This window comes from Bufo bufo, chromosome 2 (assembly GCF_905171765.1).
Source record: "Bufo bufo chromosome 2, aBufBuf1.1, whole genome shotgun sequence".
Classification (NCBI taxonomy): domain Eukaryota; kingdom Metazoa; phylum Chordata; class Amphibia; order Anura; family Bufonidae; genus Bufo; species Bufo bufo.
The window spans coordinates 83047115-83071847 of NC_053390.1; the positions used below are offsets into that span (position 1 = coordinate 83047115).

Below are 24733 nucleotides of genomic sequence, written 5' to 3' on the forward strand. Positions count from 1 at the left end.
CGTAACTTGGTGGCGTATTTGGAGCTCGGCAAGCTCAGACACATCCCATGCCTAGCCCACGTCATAAACTTAGTGGCTCAGCGGTTTCTCAAAACCTACCCCAATTTGCCTGAGCTATTGGTGAAGGTGCGCCTCGTGTGTGCACATTTTCGCAAGTCATCCACAGATTCAGCTGGTCTGTCAACGCTGCAGCAGCGCTGGAAATTGCCAGCTCAGTGGCTATTATGCGAAGTGAGCACGCGCTGGAACTCCACGTTCCACATGTTGGCCAGGCTTTGTGAGCAGCAGTGGGCAGTAGTGGAATACCAGCTGCAACATGGTCGTCGCCTTTCCAGTCAGCTTGCGCTATTCACAAGCGAGGAGTGGGCATGGATGCCTGACCTCTGTGAGGTTTTAAGAAACTTTGAGGAATCAACACAGATGGTGAGCGGCGATAACGCTATTATCAGTGTAACCATCCCACTTCTGTGTCTACTCAAACGCTCACTGCTCACAATTAAGGACGACGCTTTGCATGTGGAAGAGGTGGAAATGGGGGAAGACATTACACAGGGTGATAACCAGACCACCCTCAGTTCGTCTTCTCAGCAAAGTAGGAGGAGGAGGAGCAGGAGACGGTTGCCTCCACTACATAGGGTAGTACCCATGAAAGTTTAATTCCATCTGTTCTGCGTGGGTGGGCAGAAGAAGAGGATGAGGAGATTGAGAGTCATCCTCCTGCTGATGACAGCAAAGTCTTGCCTGTTGGTACTCTGGCACACATGGCTGGCTTCATGTTAGGCTGCCTTTCCAGCGACCCACGTGTTATACGCATTTTAGACAACACGGATTACTGGTTGTTCACCCTTCTCCACCCCCGCTTCAAAGAGAACTTTTCATCTCTCATTCCTCTGGTGGAGAGGACGAGCAAAACGGTGCAAATACCAGAAGGTCCTTCTTGAAAAAATTTTACTAAAATTTCCATCTGACAATGCGGGCGGCAGAGTCTGTAGTTCCTTGGGCAACCAAGGAGGGGAGACAAGGTGAACACACAGCAGTTCCAACAGAGGTAGGGCAACACTCTCCAAAGCCTGAGACAGTTTCATGACGATGGTGAAGGAGTACATAGCAGACCATGTCAGCATCCTCAACGATCCCTCAGTGCCTTACAACTACTGGGTGTCCAAGCTGGACACATGGCACGAACTGGTGCTCTACGCCTTGGAGGTGCTGGCCTGCCCTGCCGCCAGCGTTTTGTCTGAGCGGGTATTTAGTGCTGCTGGTGGCATTATAACAGATAAGCGTATCCGCCTGTCAACTGAAAATGCTGACAGGTTGACTCTTGAAAAAAATGAACAAGGCCTGGATTGCCACTGACTTATCGACTCCACCAGAGGATAGTGGCTGAACATAAAGGCACTTTAAATGTGTTGTTTATAATGTACTGAAAGGACCAGATTTTTGTCCCTATAGGGCCCTCAGGAGATTGTAATAAAAATCAGACCACGGTCACCTGACCAAAAACTCCTTTTAGGGGTCCTATCTATATGTTAAAACTTTAAACTTTATTATTTACTTTTAAAACAAAAATTACTCAGAGAAAACAATACTACAAGGTAATTTAAACATATCCGGTTGCAGTTATGGGCTAAGTCAGTTAATTTATGTCTTTTCTGGGCTGCTGTCGCTCGCTCTACATTCTATTTAAGAGGTAATTAACCTCATGGATTATCTGTGGCCATGTATCACCGCAGGTTAGCAGGTGTGTTTTCAATGGTGAATTGTTTGCTATTACCCCAACTCCCCTGACGAAGCCGCATCGCGGGGCGAAACATGTCGGGTGGGGTAGTGACAATCTACAATTTTTAGACAGGTTGCAGTATAGGGCAAGATCCACAACCAGTAAGGTTGAAATCACTGTCCAGCTCAATACATATTGTGCAAATGATCGGAGGCAAACTGCCTGATCTCCCAGCATGTGAGTTGTGTGAATGAATGATGGATGTCTGTCGCATAGGGATATAGGAATACATATTACCGTATATACTCGAGTATAAGACGAGTTTTTTGGCACATATTTTTGTGCTCAAAAAGCCTCCTCGTCTTATACTCGAGTCTAGTCTAGCTCCGGTAATACAGGCAGTGCGGGGGGCGGCGCTCACTCACTGACGTCACGCGCCTGCGCCGCCTAGTGGGAGAAGGCGCGTGACGTCAGTGAGTGAGCGCCGCTCCCCGCACTGCCTGTATTACCGGAGCAAAGACAAAGTAAGAATACTGCTGTGAGCGTCGGGGAGGGGGATCTGTGGATGGCACTGTAGGGGGATCTGTGGATGGCACTGAAGGGAGATCTGTGGATGGCACTGTAGGGGGATCTGTGGATGGCACTGTAGGGAGATCTGTGGATGGCACTGTAGGGGGATCTGTGGATGGCACTGTAGGGAGATCTGTGGATGGCACTGTAGGGAGATCTGTGGATGGCACTGTAGGAGATCTGTGGATGGCACTGTAGGGGGATCTGTGGATGGCACTGTAGGGGGATCTGTGGATGGCACTGTAGGGGGATCTGTGGATGGCACTGTAGGGGGATCTGTGGATGGCACTGTAGGGGGATCTGTGGATGGCAGTGCCATCCACAGATCCCCTACAGTGCCATCCACAGATACCCCCTCCCCTAAACAGTGCCATCATGGCACTGTTTAGGGGAGGGGGGATCTGTGGATGGCACTGTTTAGGGGGGATCTGTGGATGGCACTGTTTAGGGGGGAGATCTGTGGATGGCTCCCTGTATTTAATGCAGAGTGTGTGTGTATATAATGCACACACTCTGCATTAAATACAGGGAGTCACCCTCTTGCAGATGTGTGTATATAATGTAGAGTGTGTGCATTATATACACATACACTCTGCATTATAGCTGCATTTCCCACCCTAGTCTTATACTCGAGTCAATAATTTTTCCCATTTTTTTGGGGTAAAATTAGGGGTTCGGCTTATACTCGGGTCGGCTTATACTCGAGTATATACGGTATCTATTTACAATAGAAACTCCTATACTCAGGACCGATAGGGACACCAAACAATTCACCATTAAAAACACACCTGCTAACCTGCGGTGATACGTGGCCACAGAGTATCCATGAGGTTAACCGCCTCTTAAATAGAATGTAGAGCGAGTGACAGCGGCCCAAAAAAGACATAAATTAACCACTTAAGGACCACAGGTTTATACCCCCCTAGTGACCAGGCCCTTTTTTACAAATCGGCACTTCACAACTTTAACGGTTTATTGCTCGGTCATGCAACTTGGCACCCAAATGAATTTTACATCCTTTTCTTCTCACAAATACAGCTTTCTTTTAGTAGTATTTGATTGCTGCTGACATTTTTCATTATTCTGATATTAATCAAAATAGACCGCAATTTTCTCAAAAAAAGTGTATTTTTAACTTTTTCTGGTAAAATTGTTCAAATATAATTACATTTCTATACAAGTTTGTGTCAGAATTTATTGTGCTACATGTCTTTGATAAAAAAAATCCAATAAGTGTATATTTATTGGTTTGCGCAAAAGTTATAGCGTTTACAAACTATGGTACAAAAATGTGAATTTCCACATTTTGAAGCAGCTCTGACTTTCTGAGCACCTGTCATGTTTCTTGAGGTGCTAGAATGCCAGGATAGTATAAATACCCCCCAAATGACCCCATTTTAGAAAGAAGACACCCCAAAGTATTCGCGGACGGGCATGGTGAGTTCATGTATGATTAAAAAAAATTTCACAAGTTAGCGGAAAATGACACTTTCTGAGGAAAATAAATAAATAAAAAGTTTCCATTTCTGCTAACTTCTGGCAAAAATAAATAAAATCTCCCACGGACTCACTATGCCCCTCAGTGAATACCTTGGGGTGTCTACTTTCCGAAATGGGGTCATTTGTGGGGTGTGTTTACTGTTCTGGCATTTTGGGTGGGGCTACCCTGTAAAGCCTAAAGGTACTCGTTGGACTTTCGGCCCCTTTACGCACCTAGGCTGCAAAAAAGTGTCACACATGTGGTATCGCCGTACTCAGGAGAAGTAGGGCAATGTGTTTTGGGGTATATTTTTACATATACCCATGCTGGGTGAGATAAATATCTCTGTAAAAGACAACTTTTCCCATTTTTTTATACAAAGTTGTCATTTTACAGAGATATTTCTCACACACAGTATGGGTATATGTAAAAATACACCCCAAAACACATTGCCCTACTTCTCCTGAGTACGGCGATACCACATGTGTGACACTTTTTTGCAGCCTAGGTGCACAAAGGGGCCCAAATTCCAATGAGTATCTTTAGAATTTCACAGGGCATTTTTTACGCATTTGGATTCCAAACTACTTCTCACGCTTTAGGGCCCCTAAAATGCCAGGGCAGTATAAATACCCCACAAGTGACCCCATTTTGGAAAGAAGACACCCCAAGGTATTCCGTGAGGGGAATGGCGAGTTCATAGAAGATTTTTTTTTTGGCACAAGTTAGCGGAAAATGATTATTATTATTTTTTCTTACAAAGTCTCATATTCCACTAACTTGTGACAAAAAATTAAATTTTACATCAACTTGCCATACCCCTCACGGAATACCTTGGGGTGTCTTCTTTCCAAAATGGGGTCACTTGTGGGGTATTTATACTGTCCCGGCATTTTAGGGGCCCTAAAGCGTGAGAAGAAGTCTGGAATCCAAATGTCTAACCTAGGCTGCAAAAAAGTGTGGTATCGCCGTACTCAGGAGAAGTAGGGCAATGTGTTTTGGGGTGTATTTTTACATATACCCATGCTGGGTGAGAGAAATATCTCTGTAAATGACAACTTTTTCCAATTTTTTTATACAAAGTTGTCAATTTACAGAGATATTTCTCTCACCCAGCATGGGTATATATAAAATACACCCCAAAACACACTGCCCTACTTCTTCTGAGTACGGCGATACCACATGTGTGACACTTTTTTGCTGCCAAGATGTGCAAAGAGGCTCAAATTCCAATGAGTACCTTTAGGATTTCACAGGGCATTTTTACGCATTTGGATTCCGTGAGGGGTATGGTGAGTTAATGTAAGATTTTATTTTTTGTCACAAGTTAGTGGAATATGAGACTTTGTAAGAAAAAAAAAATATATATATCAATTTCCGCTAACTTGTGGCAAAAAAAATAATCTTTGAACTCGCCATGCCCCTCAAAAGTGATCTTTATAGTGCCGCAGCGATTTTACGGTGTTTTTGCGGAACGGAATTGCGGACCCATTCATTTCTATGGGGACAGACTTTGTCCCGCTCGGATCCGGAATTGCGGATCTGCACTTCCGGGTCCGCACTTCCGTTCCGCAAAAATATAGAACATGTCCTATTCTTGTCCGCAATTGCGGACAAGAAAAGGCATTTTCTATATAGTTATGGCAATGTGCGGATCGGCAAAATGAGGAAAGCACATTGCCGGTGTCCGTGTTTTGCGGATCCGCGGATCCGCAAAACACATACGGACGTCTGAATTGAGCCTTACAGGGGGGTGATCAATGACAGGGGGGTGATCAGGGAGTCTATATGGGGTGATCAGGGGTTAATAAAGGGTTAATAAGTGATGGGGGGGGGGGTGTAATGTAGTGTGGTGATTAGTGCTACTTACAGAGCTGCCTGTGTCCTCTGGTGGTCGATCCAAGCAAAAGGGACCACCAGAGGAGCAGGTAGCAGGTATATTAGGCGCTGTTAACAAAACAGCGTCTAATATACCTTTCTGGGGTTAAAAAAATCGCATCTACAGCCTGCCAGCGAATGATCATCGCTGGCAGGCTGTAGATCAACTTCTTAGCTGCGCGTCGCTGTGAACGCGCGCGCATGCGCGTTCACGCGAAATCTCGGCTCTCACGAGATGACGCCAATAGGCGGCATTGAGCCTGAGACTACCGCCGCCCGAACGCCTTTCGGCGTTACGTGTGCGGCAAGAGGTTAACTGAATTAGCCCGTAACTGCAACCTGATATTTTTAAATTACCTTGTAGTATTGGTTTCTCTGAGTTTTTGGTCAGGTGACCGTGGTTTGCTTTTTGTTATAATGTACTGAATACACTGTGTTCCCATGCAGCCCTTCCACCACAAACAAGGTTATATGGTTGAATCTTCCTTTTCTCATCCTCCTCCTCCTCTTCCATCATATCAACATGCTCATTCGTTGCATAGAATGCCCTTGCATATACGCCCGTCGCATATAATGTTTTAGAGGGTCAGCTCACCTGCAGGCCCTCGCATATAATTTTTTAGAGTGTCAGCTCAGCAGCAGGCCCTCGCCCCTAATGTTTTAGAGGGTCACCAGCAGGCCCTTGTTCCTAATGTTTTTGAGGGTCACCAGCAGGCCATTAATCATAATTTTTCAAGGGTGTGTATGATGCCCTCCTTTATGTGTAATAAAGGGTGTATTTGAGTGCTGATTCCTTGTAATTTTTTGGAAGCCCTTTCACTTAGTGCATAGGCTTTATGAGTGTAGGAGTCCAACTACCTGAACAATTGTACCACAATGTGAATGAGGCCCTCCTTTATGTGATATACAGGTTGTATCGGAGTGCCTCTTCCTTGTAAGTTTTGGCAGCACTTGCACTTTATATACAAGTAATATACAGGAAAGTCTAAAATCGATTTTATCTTCGGTAAAAGTGGCGTACTACTCGGACATCGTTCCCAGCAGCGACCTGGGAGTCTAAGATGCATCCTCCCCATGCTGTTCCCAAACCATTTCAGTGGTGTTGCCATCAATTTAGGAACTTTTCGTATGAACCAGACACGCTCCTCTCTTCAGAGCAGAGGGTGCCTGGTTTAATGCTCGGGTTCTCCCATTGACTTCCATTGTGCTCGGTAGAGCACCCGAGCATCCCGAGGTGTTCTGCCCGAGCCCCCGAGCACTATGGTGCTCGATCAACACTATGTCATGCCCCACTCTGACGATGTGCGGAGGTCAGCCAGGATTGCAGCACAAGTCTAGTATTTGTTTTGATGCTGTGCTGGATCCGCCTCGCATCAGGTGCACTGGGTGGAGTCATTAGTTTAAATAGTCTCCAGCTAAGGTGCTCTGAGCGGATTATACTCTTCATTGTGGTCTTGGAAGCTAGAAAGGAAGGTTGGCTGTTTGTTCCTGCTCTCAGCAGATAAGTGTCTTTGGTTGTTTATGTCATCTATCCCATCCAGGTTCTGTGCGAGCTGGCAGCACCTTTCTCCCCACTTCACCATCTCAGGGAGTTCAGGGTTCTGTTAGCATAGGCTGGTGGACACAGCAAATCTACCTTTAAGATTTGATCTGTGGGCTGAGCATTGTAGGGAAAGAGGTCAGGGATTAATTAGGAGGTGACCCTTCCCCCGTCTCTCGTCCAGAGCCTGGTTGGTGTGTTATCTGCTTTACTGTGCACGTCCGCCGTGACATTATAATCCGCCATACTGTGACCGCCATTTCTCAGTGTTTATGGGATGGCGTCAATTGAAGCACTGGTTGACCGCATGCAGGGTTTGTCCCTGGAGGTTGCGGATCTACGTAGTACGGTCACACAGTGTCAGAGGGTGTTGGCTTCAGGTACAGGTCAAATTGTTGGGGAGCCTAAAGTCGCTCTTCCGGAGAAATTTGCAGGGGGTACTGATGATTTTTTCCGTTTCAAGGAATCATGTAAATTGTACTTTCGTTTGTGCCCATTTTCATCAGGTAATGAGGATCAGAGGGTGGGTATCGTCATGTCTTTGCTGAAAGGGGACGCGCAATCCTGGGCTTTTTCCCTGCCGCCCGGTTCTCTGGCTCTCCGGTCGCTGGAGGAATTTTTTAAAGCCCTGGGATTGATTTACGATGACCCAGATCGAGTTTCAATGGCAGAGTCAAAATTACGTAACTTACTACAGGGTAAACATACTGCTGAGGTTTACTGCACAGAGTTTAGGAGGTGGGCTACTGAGTCGGGGTGGAATGACCCCGCGTTACGTAGCCAGTTTTGTCAAGGGTTATCTGAAAGGTTGAAGGATGCTCTGGCTTTTCATGAATACCCAGATACTTTGGAAAATGCAATGTCTTTGGCGATACGTTTGGATAGACGTATCAGAGAGAGGGGTAAGGGTCCCTCTGTGCAGGGGATTCCTCCCGCGTGTAGTTTTGTTCCACCAGCTGCCCAGGGAGGTTGTTTGTTCCTGAGGGCCTACGATACAAGGTGTTCAAGGAACATCACGATACTGTTCTCGCTGGACATCCTGGTGGTAAGTCCACCTGTGATCTGGTGTCTCGGAGGTTCTGGTGGCCAGGTTTGCGTAAGAGTATTGAGAATTACGTGGCAGCTTGTGAAACCTGCGCTCGGTCTAAGGTTGCTCATACTCGACCGCCTGGTTCACTTCTTCCATTGTCTATTCCATCTCGTCCTTGGACACATTTGTCCATGGACTTTATTACGGACCTACCGAGTTCCTCCGGGAGAACAGTGATTTTGGTGGTAGTCGATCGTTTCAGTAAAATGGCTCACTTTATACCACTAACAAGTCTGCCTAACGCTAAGACTCTTGCGCAGATTTTTGTGGATAATATCGTTAAATTGCACGGTATTCCTTCGGATATTGTCTCTGATAGGGGCACGCAGTTTGTCTCCAGGTTTTGGAGGGCGTTCTGCTCTCGACTTGGCATTCAACTTTCTTTCTCGTCGGCTTTTCATCCACAGTCGAATGGTCAGACGGAGCGTACTAATCAAACCTGGAGACCTACTTGAGGTGCTTTGTGGCTGAGAATCAGGAGGACTGGTCCTCATTCTTGCCCTTAGCAGAATTTGCATTGAATAACCGTAGGCAGGAGTCCACGGGTAAGTCGCCATTTTTTGGCGCATACGGTTTCCATCCTCAGTTTGGTACCTTTTCTGGGTCTGGTTCCTCCGGGATGCCAGAGGAGGAGAGATTCTCTTCTGCCTTATCCTCTATCTGGCGGGGGATTCAAGGGAATTTGGAGAGGATGGGTGAGAGGTATAAACGAATGGCTGACAGGAGACGTGTGACTGGTCCGGACCTGTGTGTGGGTGATTTGGTGTGGTTGTCCACTAGGAATATCAAGTCGAAATGCCATCTTGGAAACTGGGTCCAAGATTTGTTGGTCCATATAAGATTTCTGCTGTGATCAATCCTGTGGCATTTCGACTTGATCTGCCGCAGACTTGGAGGATCCACGATGTCTTCCACAAGTCTTTACTAAAAAAATATGTTAAACCGGTGGTACCATCGCCATTGCCTCCTCCTCCTGTTCTGGTCGAGGGAAACTTGGAGTTCGAGATCTCCAGGATTCTCGACTCAAGAGTTCTGCGGGGTTCCCTCCAGTACCTGGTTCACTGGAGGGGATACGGTCCTGAGGAGAGGATGTGGGTTCCGGCGTCAGATGTCAACGCCAGCCGTCTGGTGAGGGCCTTTCATAGGTCCCATCCGGATAAGGTTGGTCCAGGGTGTCCGGAGGTCACCCGTAGAAGGGGGGGTACTGTCATGCCCCACTCTGACGATGTGCGGAGGTCAGCCAGGATTGCAGCACAAGTCTAGTATTTGTTTTGATGCTGTGCTGGATCCGCCTCGCATCAGGTGCACTGGGTGGAGTCATTAGTTTAAATAGTCTCCAGCTAAGGTGCTCTGAGCGGATTATACTCTTCATTGTGGTCTTGGAAGCTAGAAAGGAAGGTTGGCTGTTTGTTCCTGCTCTCAGCAGATAAGTGTCTTTGGTTGTTTATGTCATCTATCCCATCCAGGTTCTGTGCGAGCTGGCAGCACCTTTCTCCCCACTTCACCATCTCAGGGAGTTCAGGGTTCTGTTAGCATAGGCTGGTGGACACAGCAAATCTACCTTTAAGATTTGATCTGTGGGCTGAGCATTGTAGGGAAAGAGGTCAGGGATTAATTAGGAGGTGACCCTTCCCCCGTCTCTCGTCCAGAGCCTGGTTGGTGTGTTATCTGCTTTACTGTGCACGTCCGCCGTGACACACTACTCCCTTCCCCACTCCAACAATGTACCGAAATGACAATTGGTTTTCTATAAAATTGGCTCTACAGTACTTTATGTGTATATAGTGTAGGGAAAGAAGATTAAAAAAAGCTAAAAAAAAAATGTGTACAGTACAGACCAAAAGTTTGGACACACCTTCTCATTCAAAGAGTTTTCTTTATTTTCATGACTATGAAGGCATCAACACTATGAATTAACACATGTGGAATCAAGAGAATGCCAAGAGTGTGCAAAGCAGTAATCAAAGCAAAAGTGGCTACTTTGAAGAACCTAGAATATGACATATATTCAGTTGTTTCACACTTGTTTGTTATGTATATAATTCCACATGTGTTAATTCATAGTGTTGATGCCTTCATAGTCATGAAAATAAAGAAAACTCTTTGAATGAGAAAGTGTGTCCAAACTTTTGGTCTGTACTGTATATTTTCCATGTAATCTGTCATCTTGCTCTAGATCCTGTCCATCAGCTTCTTCTCTTCCTGCAATGTTCAAGAACTGCAACTCAAACCCATTCACTGAAAGGGAATAAGGCTATGACTCTTTTGGTCTACTAATGATGGGGTCCCAGCTGATTACACCATCAATAGCGGGGGGCTGAACGCTTATTCAGATGACAGCTACTGTATCTCTTCCAACTCACTCCCACATATACACTCTTGGTTTGGCCGAGTGTGTCTGTGTTGTCAATGAGTAGAAAGGAGAAAGCCACTGCCAGACTCTTCTTTCCTGCAAAAAAATGCTCAGAAGTTGAATTCCATGGGGGTCCGACTCCCAGCACCAGCGCCGATCAGCTGTTTGAGGAGGCAGCAGTGCCTCCTCGCAGTTTACCAAGCACAGTGTTGTCCATTGTAAAGTGGCTGTGCTTAGTATTGCAGCCCAGCCCTGTTCCCTTGAATGGGACTGAGCTACACCTAGGCCATGGGAATCATGAATGTGACGTCACATGGCCGACAAAGAAGCCTAAGCACTCATGGAGCATCACAGGGAATTGATTGGCGGAGGCCCTGGGACTTGAAACCCCACCAATCTGATACTGATCACCTATCCTGAGAATAAGTAATCAATATCACAATCCCGGGGAACCGCTTTAAATCATAGCATATCTGCATAATCAATCCACTGTACGACTTAATAAAAAAAGACAGCTACTAACCTGGGCCATTTAAATACTGTGTTAGAGAACAATGCAGACGGACTACGATGGGTTCTGTGCGGATCACATCCCATGCTACAGCAATTTCTTCCTAAGAAATGAAAAAACATAATTTTAGCTAAGAGACAAGAACTTTAAGGCCAGGTTCAATAGCAAAGAAATTTCCCTAAATGAAAAAAAATCAGTCCTTTATATCTAAATGAGGTTTGTAAAATCTCAGACACACAGCCAAAGTACTGCAACTGATCTGTTTCTCCTTGTGTGTCCTAAATACGGACTATATATATGTAGCAAACCTTAAAGAGTATATTTAATCAGAATCAACCCTATTAAAAAGGACCTTTCACAGATCCAGACATTATCATATACCGTAACTATCGCCTTGTGTAGGGCATAGTGAAGTCATGTTACAGCGCTTACTAGTTTCTCTATGCGCTGCTCCATTTGCACGCTGTGCCCCCCCTACTGGTTTCCCGCCTGATATGCAAATTCATACCATCGCTACAGGGAGGAGGAGACGGCTGTGTTTCTCAATGGGAGAAAAAAGCTCACCTTGTCCCTGGCTGTGACGCTCTCCGATGCGATTGGGCAGTTTCCTCCTCCTTGTACCAATGGTATAAATTTACATACCAGGCAGGAAACCAGCTGGTATGTAATTTTTATATTCATTTTATTTTTTATTTTGTTTGTATTTTTACATTTTTTGGAGCCCCTCTAGGAGGCTACAATGTCCACTACTTTTTTTTTTTTTTTGAGAATATTACTATACTCCCTGCAGCTCTAATAAGCTGGGTCTATTAGAAATAATGATCAGCATCCCCAATCACCACACCCTTTAGATGCTGTGTACACGACATCTAAAGGCTGAAATGTCCACGATCTGCATTATTGCTGGTCGTGAACATTAGCCACGGACCTCTGCTGTTTGTAACAGCAATGACCCGTTGGCTATGGCGCCCGCTGTACGCGCGTGCGGACGCCATATATAAAGACCCCACCAGCGCCATACATGTACAGCATTGGTAGCGAAGGGGTAAAGAAGACATAAAGCTAGAAAGCGCACAATATCCTTTAAAAATATTGAATAAAAGATGCCAAATACAAAGTTAAAGGGGTTGCTCAAGTGTTTAATATTGGGGACCAGGATAGCTATTAATATCAGATCGCCAGTGGTCTGACACCCCTGCCGATCAGGTGTTTGAGGAGGCAGTGGTCGCAGCTTACCAAGCACAGCACTGTCCACTGGATAGCGGCTGTGCTTGTACTGCAGCTCAGTATGGGAATGAGTAGAACTTAGGCCATTTGATAATGAACGGGACGTCACCGGTCTAGGAAAAGGCCGAAGCGCTCACTAAAGCGCCTCAGCCTCTTCAAACAGCTGTTTAAAACTATTTATATATATATAAAAAAATATATATATATATATCTTAAAATCCTGTAGAATTACAATCACAGATATGACTTATTTATAGATAACACAGGATCCACCATTTACAATAGCTGATATCACAGCTTATCTACTCCCTCCTGGTCACAGAGAGTTTTCTAACTCTCCCACAGAAGTCAATGAGTCATGTGCCTATGGACCATGTGGCTGCTGTAATGCATATTTGTAAATGCTGTTAACAACAGCTCAGGCAAGATGCCCCCCCGCCCCCCAATATCACGTATATAACATAAAATAAAAAAATCTACAATCAGAAAATAAAAGCAGATTAGGGCTCTTTCACACCTGCGTTGTTGTGTTCCGGCATAGAGTTCCGTCGTCGGGGCTCTATGCCGGAAGAATCCTGATCAGGATTATCCTAATGCATTCTGAATGGAGAGAAATCCGTTCAGGATGCATCAGGATGTCTTCAGTTCCGGAACGGAACGTTTTTTGGCCGGAGAAAATACCGCAGCATGCTGCGCTTTTTGCTCCGGCCAAAAATCCGGAACACTTGCCGCAAGGCCGGATCCGGAATTAATGCCCATTGAAAGGCATTGATCCGGATCCGGCCTTAAGCTAAACGTCGTTTCGGCGCATTGCCGCATCCGACATTTAGCTTTTTCAGAGTGGTTACCATGGCTGCCGGGACGCTAAAGTCCTGACAGCCATGGTAAAGTGTAGTGGGGAGCGGGGGAGCAGTGTACTTACCGTCCGTGCGGCTCCCCGGGCGCTCCAGAGTGACGTCAGGGCGCCCCACACGCATGGATCACGTGATCGCATGGATCACGTCATACATGCGCATGGGGCGCTCTGACGTCATTCTGGAGCGCCCGGGGAGCCGCACGGACTGTAAGTATACCGCTCCCCCGCTCCCCACTACTACTATGGCAACCAGGACTTTAATAGCGTCCTGGGTGCCATAGTAACACTGAACGCATTTGGAAAACGGTTCCGTCTTCAAATGCTTTCAGTACACTTGCGTTTTTCCGGATCCGGAGTGTAATTCCGGCAAGTGGAGTACACGCCGGATCCGGACAACGCAAGTGTGAAAGAGCCCTTAGAAAAAAGTGCCGATATCTGGTTTTAACTGGCAGAAAAAAATTATAGGTGAAAAGCAGTAAAACATAATAAAAACCATATAAATTTGGTATTGCTGTAATTGTACTAACCCTCAGATTAAGGCCTCATGCACACGACCGTTTTTCGGGTCCGCATCCGAGACGCAGTTTTTGCGGCTCGGGTGCGGACCCATTCACTTCAATGGGGCCGCAAAAGATGCGGACAGCACTCCGTGTGCTGTCCGTATCCGTTGCTCCGTTCCGAGGCCCCGCAAAAAAAATATAGCATGTCCTATTCTTGTCTGTCTTGCGGACAAGAATAGGCATGTCTACAATGGGCCGCCCGTTCCGTTCCGCAAATTGCGGAAGGCACACGGGCAGATTCCGTTTTTTGCGGATCCGCAGTTTGCGGTCCACAAAAAACAGCACGGTTGTGTGCATGAGGCCTAACGGCGATTTTCTTTTTTTGCCTTTTCGTTTTTCACTCCCTGCCTTCCCAGAGGCATAACTTTTTTAGCTTTTCGGTCACATAGTATGGGGGCTTGTTTTTTTCTGTGGGACAAGTTGTACTTTCTAATGGCCCCATTTACTATTTCATACAATGTAGTGGGAAGCTAATGTAGTGGGAAAAAAAAACACAATTCTGCCACAATTTTATAGGTTTTGTTTCTACGGCATTCCCTATGCGGTTAAACTGATCCATGCCTTTCATTCTCTGGGCCAGTACGATTATGGCAATACCACATTTGTATAGTTTTTCTTGTGTTTTTATACTGGAAAAAAATTAAAACCTTTGGGGAAATTACCGCAATTTTTTCTTTTCATCGCCAATTCTGACCCTCTTTTTTATAGTTATGTCTACGGAGCTGTGTGAGGGCTCATTTTTTGCAGGGTGATCTCTTGTTTCTATTGATACCATTTTGCAGTGTTTAATACTTTCTTATCACTTTCTATAAAAAAAAAAGGGGGATGTGAAGCAACGAAAAAATGTCAGGTCGGCTATTTTTTAGTTTTTTTTTTCTGTTATGCCATTTGCCGTATGGGATAACTATTCTTATATTTTAATAGTTTGGGTGTGTCTGGACGCGGTGAAGCTTATGATGTTTATTTTTTTAATTGTTTCATTATTTTCATTTTATTGTTGGGGAAAGAGGGGGTGATTTGAATTTTATTAAATTTTTTAATATTTTTAAAAAGGTTAAATATTTTTTTTTTTTAAAGTTCTCATAGAGAACCTGAACATGCAATTATTAGAGATTGATTCTCTTATAGACTCAAATGCATTAGCCTTGCTACAGGCAAGGTCTCCATAGGAAACCTGGCTCTGGCAACCTCGGAGCTTTCACAGGGATCGGGGCTGCTGCAGACAATGAACGGCTACCCCGATCGCTGCTAGGGGGAGTTTTTCTGGCCCCGGGGGTGCTCCCGGGTTTTTTACCTCTCGGTTGCTGCAGTCACATTTGACCACGGCATCTGAGGGGTTAAATGTCTGCAATCGGCTGATCTCAGAGATTAGCCCCGGTGTCTGCTGTTTAAAACAGCAGGTACCCGGTGGCTATGGCGCCAGCAGAGCTCACAAGCAGGCGCCATCTTTGAAGAACAGACTTCAGCCATAATAGTACAGCAGAGATCGGGAAAGGGTTAAAAATGCACCAAATTTATCAAGCAACATGCAACTGTTGTCAATTTGGCTCATTTTTCATCAACGCAGACTCGAAGCAAAACTGACTCAAAAAAATTACAACACATGATTTTCATCTACGTTCCTGTATTGTTCGTTTCTCCTTTATTCTGTGGCTACGGGCGTCATTCTAAAACAATAAAATGACAAGTAACGATGAAATCAAATCCAGCTTGTGATTACTTACATCGAGGAAGCTAACATCTATATGTAAATCAATGTCCACATCATCAATTGCTCCATATTCCCTGTAATGCAAATGTATAGCAGGTTAATAATAATAATAATACCAGCAGATACTGCAATGTAAAAAGTCTCTGTAACAGGGATCAGCAACCTCCGGCACTCCGTCTGTGGTGAAACTACGACTCCCACCATGCACACTTGCTTGGCTGTTCTCAGAACTCCAAAAGAGGTGAATGGAGCATGCTGGGAGTTGTAGTTTCACAACAGCTGGAGTGCTGGAGGTTGCTGACCCCTGCTCTATAACAATACTCAACATTACCCTCTAATAGACTTCAGCATTAACGAGGGCCCGTCACTAGGGATGAGAAAACCTGAACTGTACAGGTTCGGGTTCGGCATTTGGGCAGTGGAGAAATCCATGCATAATGGAAACCAGGACGGCTCCGTTATGCGGCCCATAGACTTGTATTATGATGGAATGCCTCTTAAAGGCTTCCTTTTTTCAGGGGAGTATAGATCATACAGAAAACCTGGTTAAACAAATTACATAATAACCAATACATAAATAAGACACGTGGATACCTGATGTGATGGAAAAATTAGGCCACGGCCAACTTTCTTAAAGAACAGCTTAAACCATTAAATCATAACCCATATAACTTGATAACCACAGATTAGACCAGCCATAAGCTCAGCCTAAGTACCAGAACTAACTCGTCCGCTCGCCATTTTTCAGTGAGCGACTTTACCCCTACTTCTAATAAAGTGACTGTGACAAACCGACAAATGACAGCGAGGGCGGGCGGACCGCAGCTCTTTACTTGTGGCTTGGCGGACAGCATAACGCTGTCAGCCACCGCGAATATATACACCTTCCTGGCCATCCCCTATAACCAAACACCCAATGCCTTATCTGTTGCTGGGCCCCCACTTCTACTTAGCCCAGAAACAACCATCTAATAGGCCATTTCCCTGACCCATCCCTGCTACCTGCCCCTTTACCTAGAAACTAGGGGCCACAATCAGCTAAAAGACTAACATGGGATGATCAAAATCCCATGAGGATCCCTCCATACTGAGATTTCGGGATCCTAACATTCTGTCATAGAATTCCATCTTTTTTTCTGTTATAACGAAATGCCGAACCCTAACCGGTAGAATTCGGGTTTGCTCGTCCCCTACCCGTCACCTCTCCTGACTTGTCTGTTTTGGTAACAATTCTGGATCATATTTTATTATAACTTGCGGGCCACCTGGGTATTACCAGTTGGAGGCGTGTCCGTATCCGATCAGTGCTGCCTGCCATTGCCATACTGTGTAAGGACACGCCCCAAAACTGTTCCTATGTATCTGCACTGCTGAGAAAAATAATGTTTTATCCTTACAATTGAGACTCTAGGAGCAATGGGGCATTACCGTTGCTCCTAGAGGCTCATTTGCATATATTAAAGCTTTACTTTTCTCAGCAATGTAGACACATATGAATATGGGACCAACACAGATGCCTTCAGCTGCCAAGTGCACATGTAAGTGTCATAGGGACAGATCTGCTGATAGATGCGCTTTAACTTGCAATACTGTGCACCATAATTGCACCAGAAATTACGGCCGCACATTGGTGCATCTTAAGCCACATCACCTTTCACACCTCCTCGTGTGTAAATTGGGGTACACTTTAATTAGTAAATCTCCCCCTCTGCGTTTACCTGAGAGATACAGCACTGGGTCCATAGATTTCTCTCACTGCTGCGAGGTCAGCCTCCAACTGTGGGTGCTTGTGAAGTTCTCCATCGTAACTCACCTGCGCAAGAGAGAATACTTCATGTCAGCAACCTTTAACCCTTCACAGACTCAGACAATTTTAGCCTTAAAGAGGTTCTCCGGATATTAAGAAAATGAAAATATGTAAATATTACTTTATTATAAATGCATACTCAAGTACCTTTCATTATTTATAATGGCTCGTTTTGTCTGGGGAGCAATCATCAGGGGAAACAAAATGGCCGCTGTCCCATTAGTTCCCACAAAACCTGTCCTGATCACACATGAGGACAAGTTACTTTACAACAATGAGGTTAAGAGCTGCCTCATCCTCCTCCTCCTCTCCACTTGTCATGGATTACAGATGAATACAGATGATAAAAACTTTAGCTGAATCTCTGGGGAATTTAGTTCATGAGGAGACATGAAGTACAGAGAGGACGGACAGGACAGACTGTGGTAATGTGTTGCTGTGGTAATGGAGACTGTAAGGCTCCATTCACACGTCCGCAATTTCGTTCCGCAAGGACCCATTCATTTCTATGGGGCAGCACATCGCACTTCCGTTCCGCAAAAAAATAGAACATGTCCTATTCTTGTCCGCAATTGCAGACAAGAACAGGCATATTCTATTAGTACCAGCAATGTGCGGTCCGCAAAATGCGGAACACACATTGCGGCTTTCCATGTTTTGCGGCTCTGTGGATTCTCAAAACACGTTGCGGACAAGTTCTGCTGCTCATTAGCCACACCTCACCCTCCTCTCACGTCTCCTCATCATCTCCATTCCCACAGAGATTCACCTGTATTCAAGATCATGATTTCTGACAAGCAGAGCAGAGAGGAGGATGAGGCAGCACTATGGCCCATTGTGGTGAAGTAACTTGTCCTCCTGTGTGATTCGGACAGGTTTTGTGTGCACTGATAGGACAGCGGCCATTTTATTTCTCCTAATGATTGCTCCCCAGACAAAACAAGCCATATTTGTGAATATATTTATTATAAAAGAATATTTAAGTATTTTCATTTTTTTAATTCCTGGAGAACCCCTTTAAAGAGGTTTTAGCATATTGATGGTTTAACCATAGGATAAGTCATTAGTAGTGTTGAGCGAATCGAACTGTCCGAAGTGGACTTCGATCTAAATTTCAAGGAAAATTCGATTCGCCGCAAAGCGAATTTCCTTGTGCTTCGTGGTAACAAAAAAATACAAAATAATACCAGTGAAATATGACAATAAACGCTTTTAGCGCAAATAACACCAAATGTGAACTGCGTCTATTTTTTTCGTATTGTAGTGAAATATGACAATAAACGCTTTTAGCGCAAATAACACCAAATATAAACTAAGTCTATTTTTCTCTAGAAATATGTCAATATACGCTTTTAGCGCAAATAACACCAAATGTGAACTGCGTCTATTTTTATCTTTTTCCACAGATAAAAGCCACAAAAGGCTTTTCAACATAGCACTTGCACCCCAATAACTAATTGCCGGAATGACAGAGCTGTGTTATGAGACTATCTGGATCCCCAAGTAATGCTTCCCTGCACTAGTAAATTGCTTCTTTCCTTTTTTTTTTTTTTAACAATTAGTTTTTCTTTCACTCTCCCTCGCGCCTGCATACACGTCTGTCCCTGAACAAAGTACGATAGTGAATGGCAGACTCTAAGATGGCCGCCGTATTTATAGGACTGTGACATCACCAGGCTGGCTGGCTGCTGATTGGCTACATGCAGGGCATTATGGGTCACCCCGCCTTCCGAGAGTTCCTTGCCCCATGTCCTTACACGTGTAGCTGTCATTTTAGCCGCCATTGTAGCCGGCTAGATGCTATGTTAGGAAAAATTGTGATTCGTTACCACGAAGCGCAAGGAAATTCGCATTCATTCAAAATCTAATTTTCTTAGGGATAAGTATGTCTTAGGGAATCTTTACAATGCATAGCTACCATTCAGCCACATACCCCTGAAGAAGAAAAAAATTGCACATTCTGCATTTGTGCCATGTGGGAACTACCACTGCTATCTTGTAATTTGGACTGTGTGACAATCAAGAAATGTGGCTCTGTGTAAGAGATGGTTGTAGTACTCTTAAAGGGAACCTGCCATCAACTTTATGCTGACCTCACTGAGGGCAGCATAAAAAAAGTGACAGAAATGGCGATTTCAGTGGTGAGTCACTTATGAGTTAAAAGTAAGTGGTTTCTGAGAACCAGCATCATAATCATTGCATCCCAGGCCTTGAAAAGAGTCAAATCTACTTGAGAAGAATCATGGTTATTCAGAATCTCCTGCTCTCTCGCCCATCTGCTGATGATTGGCAGTTTTCTCCTACAGAGAAAGGGAGAAAACTAGGTAGAAGCCTGCCAATCATCAGCAGGTGGGCAGGAATTTATGAATAACTATGACTCTTCTCAGGTGGCCGTGACTCTTTTCCAGGCCCAGTCTGCAATGGTTGTGATGTTGGTTCTCGGCAACAACTTACTTTTAACTTATAAATGACAGACCGCTGAAATAAACTCACCTGTCTCTACGTTATGCTGCCGTTAGCATGGGCAGCACACAGTTGATGACAGGTTCCCTTTAAAGGCTATGTAAACCTTTGGGGGCAATTTTTTTTATTACATTGTACTCATTTTGAGCTAAAAATCATTTTTTCCATTAGTCTTTATTAAAAATATGGAGCTTTTTTTTCTGTACAGGGCTGAGATGCTCTAGTAGCAGCCTCTGAATGTTCTCTATTTTCCGTCAGTTTGGGAGCTCACAGGCTCCTCATCTCTGCTCTCTGACCTTATAAACACTTATTATAGCTAAGTTATCATCTTACTGATAAGAATGTGGCTTAAATAAGTGTTTATGACCTCTCAGTAGTTTAGACATAAGGTTTATTAGATGACCAAAGTGAAAGTAAAAAGGACCAGTCACACAGTTAGAAAAACAGTTAACCCTTTGTGACAGAACGGCTCAATATTTTTAATAAAGGCCAATTGAAAATATGAAAAAAAGAGTAAACAAAAATTGCATCTGAAGGTGTACATAGACTTTAAATTGACGGGACAGGTTCTTCCCCACAAGGTCTCCATGTTAACTTGCCAGTTCTTCTGTAAAGTTGATTTTGTTGCTGCACCAAACTGCTTCAGGGCCAATATTCCTAAACTGTGACTTGTATACACAGGGGGATGTTGCTCGTAACCCCAGCCCTGACATTACATACTAGGAATCTGGTTGTTTAACTCATAAAGAAAATGAAACTCCTGGAATTCCCCAGACACGTCTGTGGGTTATTAATATGATTATGTATAATATTACTGGCTCCTTCTCAAAAATTTCTAGGCTCTAGTCAACTGGTCTCCAAGATGTGCCTGTTCTTTTCTTGATCAACTACAACTCCCAGCAAATCCTCACAGCCACAAAACTAGTTGTAGCATCCCACAGGGGATTAATGCAGACTGTGGGATCTTTTTGACAAAAAGTCCAATTTCAGACAAACTCTTTAATTTAGGATGACATCATAAGGAGACATATTGTTAGACATCTCCAGTGACTGTAGTGGAAATTTTGGATTTTGGAGTATACATTTCTTGTGAGCTTCAAGAAAAATAAAGTGCACTTTGCACAGTTTGTTGGCAGATGCAGTAGCAGTGCTCACATTTTCATTCAGCACCTAAGCAGATCTGTAGGCTTTTTCTCCCTTCATTCGTAACTTCAAAGATGGCAGCAAGGCCTGGTGAGATTCCCTGCCACCTGTACAGTAGTCTGTGTACTTGCCTGAGCGCTGGGCAATTACCTGGGGTCACTGCTGACACTTGGGTGTGGGCAGGCAAGTAGAAAATCTGCACATATTTACGTGTGCTTCTGCACCACATCCGCACCAAAAACCGCATGTGTTACTTGCAGTTTTTGCTGCGGCTTTGATACAGTTTTGCTGCAGATCTCATCCTTCCACTGGAGAGGGTGAAATCCACACCAAAAATAATAATAAATAAATAAAACATAATTGCCATGCTGCGAACTCATCCACTTGACCATATGTATTTTGCCATCCGCAAAACACAGATCTGCAAAAAAAATGGATGACATCCGTGTGATGTCCGCATTGCATCAGTTTTTTGCTGATCCATTGTAACAAAACGGACAAAAATAGGACACGTTCTATTTTGTAGCGGAACGTACATGCGGACAGTAATGACCCAGAGTGCCATTACCACTCTTTTGCACCTTGCTACCATCTCTAATACGCTAACTTATGTAATCAGAATGTATTTTGTGTCATCCCTAAATAATGTGCATATTTATCCCTATGTAACTGTTTATGTTCATGCAATTGTCTGGTTCACCAGCAGGTGGCAGCAACCTTGGCAGTGTGATAGTTTCTCTGGAGGGGAACTTCTAGTTGCTTCCAGCCCCCTCTAGAGAGGGAGGAGTTTAGTGCTAGTGAGTCAGTGTCTAGTCTACCCTCCTAAGGAAGAAGTTGTGTGGCAGCCAGCAGAGCACTGTCTGCTCTGCTGGGCCTGCAGGCCCTGCCTGCAAAAGTTCTCCATGGTTGCTTGTCCCCTCCTGGGCTTGCATTGGCATAACTCCAAGCCAATTAAGCTTGATGCCAGGAAGACGTTCCTAGGACTAGAGATAAAGTAAGAGACAGACTAAAACTAAGTTCCAGCATAAGAGGAAAAGTCCATGTTTAATCCAGCTAACATAGCAGAGCTGAGGAAGCTACAGCATAGCAGAGCTGAGATTGTTGCAGAAGTGTTTGCCTGCCAGAGTTAAGCCAATACCTGCTGATGACCAAGATACCGTTTGAAAACTGTTTGGATTACCGTTTATGCAAAGTAAAGCTGTGTTCAACATTACTACAAAGTCTGGACTCCATTTATTCCACTTCCTTCATAACCCAAGTTATTCATCCCTTTTTGCACTGCTTCAGACCATCACGTCTGTGATCCAAGGATATCCAGGTAGGTGCACAATGACACGTGCTTATAACATCTACAGAGACACTGTAGGCCACTCTACACCACTCTGGCAATCCTACCCTGGGTACCAACACTACCATCTACAAAGGGGACTCCATTTCCTCGTTGCTTAACTGCAACTGGCGCCAGGGATCAGCGGTTCAAAAACGACAACTCCCAGAATCCTCCTTTCACTTCTATGGGAGTTACAAGAACAGACGAGGAAGTGGGCATCCTAAATCCTAAACCTGGCCCTGTGGGGAACAGTGGCTGTGACTATAATGAAGGCACTGCTGTGGGGCATGGTGGCTATGACTGTTATGGTGGCGCTTTGACTGGTACTGGTAGGGCATTAGGCGGGAGTTGTAGTTTCGTAGCAGCTGCAGTGCCAAAGGCTGCTGATCCCTGCGCTAGTGGTAAGTCACTGTGGGAGGAATTTATTATCCCCCCAGTGCCAATTTTCTCTCATAAAAAATTCTCAAACCTCGGTTTTTGTGACTTTTAAATGCCATTACATCTACATCTAATGAGCCCTAAAAAGGGGGCATGACACGGACAGAGTGTGGACAGGGCCATCAGCCCCAGCAAACTTACCATCATTTACTGCTGGAGGATCTGCTTAATTTATAGGAGGCATGTGCCTTGTTATACACTGCTTCCTCCAGTGGTACAGGGGACATCAAAGACTGGCGTCTTTGTAAATTCCCCCGACAGTGTGCAAAAAACTAAAAAACACCAGAAAAAAATCCAAAAAGCTACAAAAGTGACAAAAAAAGTTTGCTCTTAGGCCTCATGCACACGACCGTATATATTTTGCGGTCCACAAAAAACGGATCCGCAAAAAAATGAATTATGTCCGTGTGCCTTCCGTATTTTGCGAAACAGAACAGCTGGCCCCTAATAGAATAGTCCTATTCTTGTCCGTAATGCGGACAATAATAAAACATGTTCTATTTTTTTGCGGAACGGAAATACGGACATACGGAAACAGAATGCACACAGAGTAACTTCCGTTTTTTTTGCGGATCCATTAAAATTATTGGTTCTGTATGCAGTCCGCACAAAAAAACAGAACGGACACGGAAAGAAAATACATTTGTGTGTATGAGGCCTTATTCTGCCAAATTCATGATTCTACACTGCTACATTTCAGCGTCTATTTTCCGCAAGAAAGCATGTTGTGCTGGTGAAGTGTAGGGTTAAATTTAATGTAGCAGCTGCAGAGCTTTTTACAATCGCCGTACATAGAATATGATCTACTCTTCTGTAAAATGAATTTCCCATCTCAATAATTAATAGGCCCACCTAGTTCTTGGTAGTTTATATACCTTTATTTATAATGCATAAGCCTCAAGTGGCTCTGTAAGGGAATTCATTTTAAAGTGAATTAAGAAAGCATTAAGGTTCTGTTTCACACATATTGCGCATGATAAAACATATTGAAGTCTAAGCTGAAGTCGTCATTTTTAGAAACATATACATTAAATATGTATTCTGCAAAAAAAATAAAAAATGAAATCTCACATGTGAAGAGCTCATCTACCGCACGGGTCAGCACTGCAATATAATAGGTAAGATATATAGTGGGGTGTTCTAGTTGACGATAAATAAAACATAAGCTAAGCTAATAAAATATTCAGTCACACATAGAAGACATTACAATAATATTAAGGAGTTTTAATAAGTATTCTTAAGGCGGGTGAATACATCTCAGATTTCTAATTCACAGCAAAGGGCCATAAAATGCTCCATAAGGAAGTTAAGTTTTAATTACTGCTTTCATTACAGTGACAACAGAGGACTCTGCTCTATGATACATGATGCAGATAAATGTAAAGGGAACAACTGGTATACAGATGTAGCAAAGTCGAATTTGTGATTGTGCCCTTTGCGGGGTGACAATGTTGGCCAGGGGCAATTTTACCCTCAGCTACAGTCGATTGATGATACAGAAGTCAACTGGGACTTGATTTTATGCAGCCTGATTCAAACTGGATGGGGGATGAATGATCGTTACTATGATCATATATACATAGGGCAATGTGCTAGTGACAAAATATACAATTTTGCAGGTAAAAAAGCTGATAAACAAGCACTTGCTTGTTTGGGAGCTGATTGGTAGGCCTTTTACATGGGCGGAAGATCAAGTAGAACAAGTGTCCCTTATACAGGGCTCATATAAAATCCACAAAACAGATGCCAGCACTTCTTTCTCTCGTTTAATCCTATTTTGTATAATATTACAAATGTTCTCTGTGTCCCAAGCAATCATACATGTCCATCCATCTCCGCACTGCCCTTTGCTTGGCTGCAGCAGGTGCCTCCTCCTTCTGCCCTGTCTACAGTACTATAAAAATGATGATCCACCTGGTCTCGGCAGCACTCTCTTATTTTTTTTTGTCTCTTCTCTCTCTCTCTGCCCAGTTGCAAAACTTCTGAACTTTTTGACCTGAATAGAGAACCTTGTGCAAGAAGTATTACAATTAGTGTTGATCGAGTACCACAGTGA

General features: G+C 44.2%; 1 protein-coding gene across 1 annotated transcript in view; it reads right to left on the reverse strand.

The window, feature by feature from the left end:
- The window catches only part of PARP8 (poly(ADP-ribose) polymerase family member 8), a 345285-nt gene that overhangs the window by 88668 nt on the left and 231884 nt on the right, over window positions 1–24733 (reverse strand). The window contains 3 exon segments of the mRNA XM_040421265.1: window positions 11155–11245; window positions 15510–15570; window positions 17215–17309. Of these exon segments, the coding sequence (XP_040277199.1) occupies window positions 11155–11245; window positions 15510–15570; window positions 17215–17309 (247 nt within the window).